Consider the following 9511-nt stretch of genomic DNA (forward strand, 5'->3'; position numbering starts at 1 on the left):
TTAAACTCTGTACATATCTTGTTCAGAAATGTACAGAGTTATAATATAATGCCTCTTCTTTTAAGTATGACAAACAGTGTTCATTAGTATGTTTTCTATTTATTTCAGCATTTATAGCATTTTCTTCTATTCCTGAGTTGGCTCAAAAGATCAAAAATTTTTTTGCATTAGCTCCAGTCATCTACATGAAATACATAAACAGGTTAGCAAGTCTAATCCTACGTATTTCTTCAAAATTATATAAGGTAAGCATGTTTTCTATCTCACAGAAATTGTTAAGAATACATAGCAACTCTATTTTTTGCCTTTTTCAACTCTTCAATTAGAGCAACTTGCTATGCAGACTTAGAAAACAGGAAAATGAAATAGAAAGAAAAATTTTAGCTTGAGTTAGGAGACTGGTGATAGGTTGTATTTCAGTCACAGGTTACCTTGAACAAGTGACTGAAATAATTCTAATTTCAGTTTGTTTCTACATAAGCAACAGATTTGGTCAAATTAATCAGTACCTCCCCCCCACTTTTTAAAATTTCTGTATTATAAAAATATACCAGGACATTGGAAAATTATTTACAAACCAAACATTTCATACAATTTCTTGCCTCTTTTTTTTCACTTCCAAAGTAACTGGTTTCATTGTTAGCTGCTGTCTGTCTAGTTTGTTTCCATCCACAGCGACCTTGTATAGGGTTTCCAAGGAGCCACTGATGGGCTTGAACCATTGACCTTACAGTTAGCAGTCCAGTGCTTATCCTACAGTACCACAGGATCAATAAAACATGACAACAATTTATGTAAACATGGAAGAATTTAAATACCTTGTTAAGACTTTATATTGCAAATGTACTGCTAAGTCAGCTGGCTTGATGTTATTGGGCTTAATTAATTTAACATGCAAATAACAATTTAAATAAAAGCAACAATAAGGAAACAATTTTTCTTTTGAATTTTTTAGTTTGGAATTTTGTCTCTTCAGAGATACTGACTACTTTGAAATTCCAAGAACAGATATGCTCAAAATTTTGAGAGACTTTTAAAACACTAAAATCAAATAGCATTGAAACCATCCATCTCCCACTGCAGAGTCAACCATGAAATGAAAATTATCATAGATGATAGACTGTTGTTGTTGTTAAGTGCCGTCGAGTCGGTTCCAACCCATAGCGACCCTGTACAGGGTTTCCAAGGCTGTAAATCTTTACAGGAGCAGAAAGCCTCATCTCTCTCCCTTGGAGCGGCTGGTAGTTTCGAACTGCTGACCTTAATGTTCGCAGCCCGATTCGTAACCACTATGCTACCAGAGCTCCATAGATGATGGATAGCTCCCCCAAAAAACTGATTAAGTGCAATTTCCCATTACTGGTAGCCCCTGAGTTGATTCTCATTCATAGAAACCCTATAGGACAGAAACACTATAGGACAGAACTTCCTAACTGGTTTCTAAGACTATAAATATTTATGGAAGCAAACTACAGTTTTTCTCCCACATAGCAGCTGGTGAGTTCAAACTGCTAATGGCAGTAAGTGCTTAACTATTGTGCCACCAGAACGCCTCCTAAAAGCAATTAATTCATTGTTCCAAAAGATACATAATTTATAAATCACTCAGGTCAAATCAGAAAAGGCAATTTAGCTAGTAACAAATGTAAGGAATAATAACATTTTATCCCTTGCTTAAATATACTTTGAGTTCTAATTTCAAATATTAAGGAAATAATTCTCTGGTCTCATCTTTAGACTGGGACATCATAATATTCTATCTGAGACTACCACAGTATTCAGAAATCCTTGCTGTCAGAGGGAGTTGCAGGTGTGTGTGTTTCAGGGTGAAACAATTGATCATTTTCAACTTAATTTTCATAGATTATATTTGGTAAACAAGAAGTCCTCCCGCAAACCATTTTCAACCGAATTGCTGGGACAACATTGTGCAACCATTATATAATGGATATTATCTGTTCCAAGATTAACTTTGCTCTGTTTGGATTTGATCCACAAAGCCTAAACCTGGTATGGATATTAGAATGTTTTTTTCTGAAAAGTTTTCAAGTAACATTAGTGCCTTCAAATTACTTTCAATGTTTTGAACCTTTATTCTAATACTTCAGCCATTCATCAAAATAGTGGTCACTTATCAAGACTGTCTATACACCACAGAAAAGATTAAACTATCATAAAATGTATTTAACAATGATTTAACAATAATATATACTAAGTAAAAATTCTATACTTTATTTATAAAAATTCTATTATTTCTTCTATACTTGGAGTTGGTTTGAACTCATAGCGACCCTGTACATAGTTTCTGAGAAGTGGCTGGTAGGTTTGAACTGCTGACATTGAAGTTAGCAGTTCAGTGTTTATCCTACAGTGCCACACCAGGACTCATACACTTTGTAAGTAAACCTTATATGTATATTTATGTGAAGAATGATGATATTTCTTGACTCATTGAATTTAAACTATAATTTCATTTGTCAGTGACATACTATGACATATTCACATAGTTATAAATAATTTAGAACTTTATTTACATATTCTGAATTTTATAAATCACGTATTAAATATTTTATAAGTCATGTATTTAGTACATGACTTACAAAGCTGAAAAAATGTAAATAAGTTTCTAAGTTGCTTATGATCTTGTAATTATGTGGTATTAAATCACTGCCAACTGAAATGATAGTTTCAGAAGGCAAGAAATATCATCATTCGTCACATAAATATCAGCATCATATTTTAGTTGAATATTGCATTAGATTTCAAATTATTGAGATGAAACAATGACTGATAATATTTTTTCCCAGAGTTGCACTGATGTATATTTGTCACAAAGCCCAGCCGGAAGCTCTCTTCAAAATATTTTGCATTACATACAGGTAGGGCCTTTCATTGTTTTTTTCACTGTGTTTCAGAGTTGTCAAATTTCCTCTATAATATAGTGGCCTTCTGGCAGGGAAGGTGTACATGGTTAACAATGAGAAATATGAAGAGATGGAAAATGTCTTGTGTTACCTATCCCCTACATTGGATCTGGCTTCTCCGTTATCATAAAGCATACATAGCTTAATATCTTGATATCTACTTTCAAAAATGCAAAATCAATGAAGTATTTTATTTTATAAAAAGAACCTTGTAATCTAAAAAGAACACAAGTGTCATCAAAGGAGCACCTTCTCCTATATTTGCTGACAGATAGTTAAATCTTGATGTGGGAAGAACCTATATGAAACATTGTTGTTAAGTGCTGTGAAGTCGGTTCCAACTCATAGCACCCTTGCATAGGGTTTCCAAGGAGCACCCAGTGGGTTTCAACCGCCGACTTGTGGTTAACCATCCAGTGCTTAGCCTATAGCGCCACACCAGGACTCCAAATGAAATGTAGAATAATAAGAATTAAATTTCAATAAAAAAATAATATGAAGTCAAAGTGATAAAAATGGAAATTTGCATAACTGTTTTGCTAATCTGTATTTTCTGGAGAAATAGCTGAAATGGCATAATATCTGAGCCCACTACAGTATTTTGAAATCCAAGTTTCATTTCTACTGTCTGCCTGCATTCTTTTAGGCAAGAATACAGAAGAATATTGGTTTAGAGTGTTGGAATAGGAGAGGAGGATACCAGACCTGGTAGTTCAACAATTCAAAATATTCAAGTTTGTAAAGCCTACTTGCTCACATTCTTTGTTTATTTACCTATTTTATAAACTTGGTGGATAAAGATGATCTGTCCATAAAACTTTTGTGCAGTGCTTCAGTCAAAAGTCATCACTTTTAACATTCAATTTAATTCACATTTTTTTAAGGAGTAAGGGTTGGCCTAGGGCTAACCTAGGTTGGTCTAGTTTTATATATATATATATATATATATTGCAATTGTATTTCTGGTTCAGATTGAATGTGTCTATATTTGGGCTGAATCTAGGTGGTATTGGTATTGTCATTTGTATTAATCGCAGGTTGGCAGCTGTTCTTAGTCTCTGTCACAAGAAGTCCCTTTAATATTTTTTTTTTGTAAAGGTTATCTGGTTTTTACGTATTCTTTAAATTTCTGGTTACCTTAAAATGATCTAATTTTACTGACATATTTGATGGACAATTTTGTTGGATATATGAATCTTGATCTCCAAGTTTCTTCTTTCCAAGGTTTACATATGCCATTGCATTGTTGTCTTGTCTGTATGGATTCTGCTGAGAATCAGAGCTTAGTTTTATTAGTTCTCCTTTTTAGGTAACTTTTTGGTTTTCCTCAGTTGCTCTCCGGAATCTTTTTCTTGTCTTTGGTTTAGAAATTTTGATTATAATATATCAGTGTGTTTCTTTTGAGGTCTATCCTGTTTGAAGTTTGCTCAACTTCTTGAATGGCTATCATCTCATTTTTCATAAATTTAGGGAAGTTTTTTTCAAACAACTCTTGGACAATAGTCTCTATTTTTCTTTTCTTTTTTAGCTCTTGGAATTTCAATCACTAGTAAGTTATTCCTTTTGATAGTATCCCACATAAATCTTAGGCTTTCTTTGAATTTTTTTGTTCTTTTTTCTGATTGTTCCTCTAGCAGACAAATATTGAGAGATTTTCCTTCAAGATCAGTAATTCAGCCTTCCATTGATTCAATTCTACTTCTTTGTCCTTTCAATGTATTACCTATTTCTGAAGTCTTAGTATTAATCTTCTGGCTTTCTGAGTGCTGTTTTTGTATGGTCCTATTTTTTTCATTTGTCAGTTTGTGTGTTGAACTCTTCTATCAATTTGTCCATGTTTACTTTGATTTCATCTGCAGTTTTCTCCATCATTCTCTAAGTTCACTGGAGTGCCTAACCAGCATTCCTTTCTATTCCTGATCAGGTAGTTCAATACTGTTTCTGGGTTATAGTTTCTGACTCTGGATTTTGATCACTGTGTCTTGCTGCTTCATTAAACAGAAATTATCTGTTTTCTGTGAGACATTGTGGTATCATTTTTATGTTTAATTGATCATTATATATTGATATGTTCTCAGACACTCATCACATCTCCTGGTGGATGTGTTAGAGACTATAAGTGTGAAAGCAGTTCTCTGTCTCCTGTTTGTGTAGCATAGTTCAGGTTCCTGCACCTCCAGAAGCAGAGGCACTGTGTCTGATGCTGACTCCAGGCAAACAAGATACCAATCAGCAAGGGGTGCAACCGGCTGCTGTGTTTGTTAGGGCAGGGACTGGCCACATCCTTGGCTACCAGGAGGGCATGGAAACAGGGAGAACTGCACCCGGTTGCTGCCAATCTCCAGTCATATTTTGTGACTGCAGGCTGTTATATTAACAGCTGCTCACAAAAGCTAAAGATGATCAAGTCCTCCATGTCCGCCCACAGTCTGTTCATTATTTCTCTCTCGCTCTCTCACTGCTCCGCTTTAGCGTTCTCTTCCAGTTGGCACTCAATCCACCTCTCTTTTCTATCTTGTGATGCTCAGGGATCCAGAATCAACATCTATATCTGTTTTCCTTGGTCTCCCATGTCTTTGTTGAGAAGGTAGTCTACTTATTCCACCGTCTTGCAATGAAAGCCATTACTCTTTATAAAAGTATCCCGTAGTTAATTATTACAACAAAAACATTTTTTCATAAACCCAGCTTACATTTATCAATGCAAAGCTAATTTACTTTTTGAACTATATAATGTGCTCCAGTCAGCCCTGTTATTATTACTCAATTACAATGATGTTTCAGATCACATGGTTTTATCTGCACACTCACAAAATCCATACTGTTGTTTGAGTTATTGCCAGTGTATTTATAGACACTAGTATTATCAAGTTTTCTGAGTTTGTAGCTACAATGTTGTGATAATTAGCAGTTGTATAATTTTAAAAGACTTCCACTTAGTTATTAACAATGTTGTAGCTAAAAATGTTATAAAATACAATGTAGAAATTTTTCACAAAAGCATTTTGTTGTTAGTATATATACAATCTAAAATTAAAAGAAAACATTGTAATGGACAGGAACCCAATCATCAACAGTTATTATTATTTATGCCTTTGTTTTCTTCTGCTTAAACAATGCAGAGCCTGAGGTAGAATGGATAGTGCAGGGAGTTTAGAGAGGAGTTTAGTGAGTGTAGACATTTTGTACAGGGAAGCATGTGTACCTAGAGCTTACTTAAACCAGGAAATCAACATCAGAGAAACAAGATGGACATACTCCTGAAAAGAAAGCATTTTTCATCCTCAGGTACATTTTGACTTAACTTAGTCCTGAACTGTGAAAACTGATCCCTGACAACAAAGGTAAAGATTACCAAATAAAAAACAAATGCATTGCCATCAATTCAATTCCATCTTACAGCTACTGTACAGGACAGTAGAACTGCCCCATAGGATTCCAAGGCTGCTATCTTTAGGAAAGCTGATGGCCACATCTTTTCCCAAGGAGCTGCCAGTGGGTTTGAATCTCAACCATTTAGTTAGCAGCCAAGCGCTTCAGAACAGCACCACTATGAGATGTAATAGATTCAATGGCAGAGATTTGATTTTTGATTTTTAAGGTAATAGAAAAAGAGAGAGTCCTGGTGTGGTGCTATAGAGTAGAGGAAGCATTGGACTGCTGACCACAGTTTGATAGTTCAAACCCACCACTTCTTGGAAACCCTATTCAGGGTTCCTATGCGTTGGAACTGACTCTATGGCACTTTATAACAACAGCAACCAAATCATTAGTCTTTGGACTTGGAAATGCTTAAGAGTAAAAGGAGCAGAAAATGTTTGCACTCTTCTCAATGATTCATGTTCCTTTGGAGTTACTAGTTTTCGTTTGCTGATTTGGAATATGCAAAGTGATTTCTTTGTATGTATGTCTTATGTAAATTTGAAATGTCAAAAATCTGTATCTTGGGCTTTTAATTTAATTTTTTGTTCTTATTGAAGGCAATTCGAGACGTTCGTAAAGTACTTAGAGCTTACGACTATGGAAATCATACTCAGAACATGAAACACTCTGAGCAGGTAAATGTGTAATGAGCAAAAACTCCAAAAAAGTTCATTTTTTAAAAAAGGATAAATGCGTTTCCACTAAATATTTATACAATAGCTATTTTACAATTTGTTTCTGTAGCCGTTTACTTTCTATGTGTAAGTGTGTTGTGAGTTTAGCAGAAGAAATTTCCAGAACAGTCAGGTACTTGAATGGGTTCATCAGACATGGCGGCCAGACAGGGTCTTCTGCTTCCCAGAGTTCTTCCGTATTTTCAGCAAGGGGCACGCTATCATCTTAAGAAACATTAGTTTATCCCATTATCTACTGCTGCTTCTAGAGTGGAACTAATGGTTGTTTTCCTCTATTGTTTACATTTAGCCCATTCCGCCCCAGTACAGTATGAAGACGCTGAACGTGAGAACTGCAGTGTGGTATGGTCTACAGGACAACTTGGCTGACCCTCTGGATGTACAATTTCTACTCCCTGACATCCCTAACCTTATTTATGTCAAGTCACTGCCTTTATATAATCACATAGATTTTCTATTTGGATGTAAAGCACCTTGGGATATTTACTATGAAATTATTGATATAATAAGGAATAACCCCTAAGGATAGACATCATTTGGAGTTTTATCAGTAGAATTTATTTTGAGAACATTATTACTGATTTATTCTCTTTCACAATAACTTCATAAAGATGATTATAACTTTTTCCATTTATTTCAATAAATCATTATTTTCCTCAGTCATGCCATGTATGATTTTCAGGGCTGTTTTAAAATTTTTCTATGAATCAATTTTTTTTTTTTTTTTTGCCAAATCCAATATGTCAGCTAACTCCTGTTTATTCTGCCTTCTAAGTAACCCTACTTTGTCCACGTCCTCTTTCCAATTCAAGTTGATCTTCCTTAATTCTAAAAATATTATTGTTGTTGCTGTTGTTATTGTTGTTGGATGTCTTCGAGTCAGCACCAACTCATAGTGACCCTATGCACAACAGCATGGTGTGTCCTGCACCATCCTCACATTCTAGTACCTTACTTAACAAGTTCTGACTTATCAATGCACCTCTGAAACCATGACAATAATCATGATAATGAACATGGTCATCATCTGAGAAGTTCACTGCTGTAAACCTCCTGTCCTACCTCTTTCTAGCCCTCTTCATTGCCAGTCAACAGCAGGTCTCCTTTCTCTTAATACAGATTAGTTTGTCTTTTCTAGAATTGTCAAATAAATAGACTAATACAGTATTGATTCTTTATTTTCTGGCTTGTTTCAGCCTAATCATTTTGAAATTCATCCATGTTGTGGCATTTATCATCATTGCTTTTTATTAATGTATAGCATTTTACTGAATGCATATACTATAAATTGTTTATACGTTTATCTTTAGATGGACATTGTATCATTTCTGATTTCCTTTTGATTTTCTGTTACAAATAAATCTATAGTGGATATAATGGTATCTCATTATGGTTTAGTTTGTACTTTCCTAATGACCTGTGATGCTATGCGTCTTTTCATGGGATTATTTGTCATTTACACATCTTTTGGGTAATGTTCCAATTGAAATAATTTGATTTTTATCTAGTGGGTTGCTTGTATTCCTATCACTGCATTTTGAGATTTTTTTTATAATCTGGATTAAAGTACCTTGTTATCATTAAGTGTCATGAAGTCATTGCTGATTCACTACAATGGCAGAATGAAATACTACATAGTCTTGTACCATCTTCACAATCAATGCTGTGTTTGAGTCTATTGTTCCAGCCACTGTATCAGTCCGTCTCATTAAAGATCTTCTCCCTTTTCCCTGACTCTACTTTACCAAGCATATTGTCCTTCTCAAGAGAAACTGATGATGTCTTTTGATAACATGCCCAAAATACATGAAACTTACCATCCTTGGTAAGAAGCATTCTGACAGATAAAGTAAAGAATCTTTCTCCCATTAACTTCTCAGTATCTATCTGTGCACCTCTATTGTTGTGACTAGAGAAGGTGCCTGAGTGAGTGGACACCCCTCCAACTACTGGAGGCTTCTATGATGCACACACACTGCCTGGACAGGCAGTTGGACAGTTGGTCACAGTTTTATTATTGTTTCAAAGTAATGGTTCTTGTCTCTGCTTTTATATTGCTTCTACTTTTGGGCCTTTTGATCATACATTTTTCCTGGATGTGAGCACTTTTTCTCCCTACGTTACCCAAGAAGAGTCAGCAATCATGGCCATATAGCAAACTACAAGCATACCCCATAATATTTCACCATTGAGACAAGAGCCAAAAACAGCTGTTAAGCATTACATGTGAAAGGGAAAACCTATCTCCTGATCAGATCCACCAGGAGACACCAAGTAAGCTTAATAACACAGCAACAAACATCCATTTAAGCATTAAAAATCCACACAACTAGTGGAAGTGACAAACAAAAGATACCAAAACATGTCCCAAAACAGAAAAGAGTAGCTGAGACAAATGACCTGGAGACAGACAAAGGCTTTCTAGAAGAGGAAGAGCAGGTTTTGGATTTGCCTGAGAAGGAATTCAGA

At 35.0% G+C, this 9511-nt stretch overlaps 1 protein-coding gene across 1 annotated transcript in view; it reads left to right on the plus strand.

Annotated features, from left to right (window-relative positions):
* LOC102838377 (gastric triacylglycerol lipase-like) overlaps positions 1 to 7565 on the plus strand; it is a 10476-nt gene extending 2911 nt beyond the window's left edge. The window contains exons 5-9 of the mRNA XM_006831436.1: positions 109 to 245; positions 1864 to 2010; positions 2808 to 2879; positions 6905 to 6982; positions 7332 to 7565. Of these exons, the coding sequence (XP_006831499.1) occupies positions 109 to 245; positions 1864 to 2010; positions 2808 to 2879; positions 6905 to 6982; positions 7332 to 7565 (668 nt within the window). The remainder of the gene's footprint in view (positions 1 to 108; positions 246 to 1863; positions 2011 to 2807; positions 2880 to 6904; positions 6983 to 7331) is intronic.
* Positions 7566 to 9511: the final 1946 nt, after the last annotated feature.

Source organism: Chrysochloris asiatica, unplaced genomic scaffold (assembly GCF_000296735.1).
Source record: "Chrysochloris asiatica unplaced genomic scaffold, ChrAsi1.0 scaffold00003, whole genome shotgun sequence".
NCBI lineage: Eukaryota > Metazoa > Chordata > Mammalia > Afrosoricida > Chrysochloridae > Chrysochloris > Chrysochloris asiatica.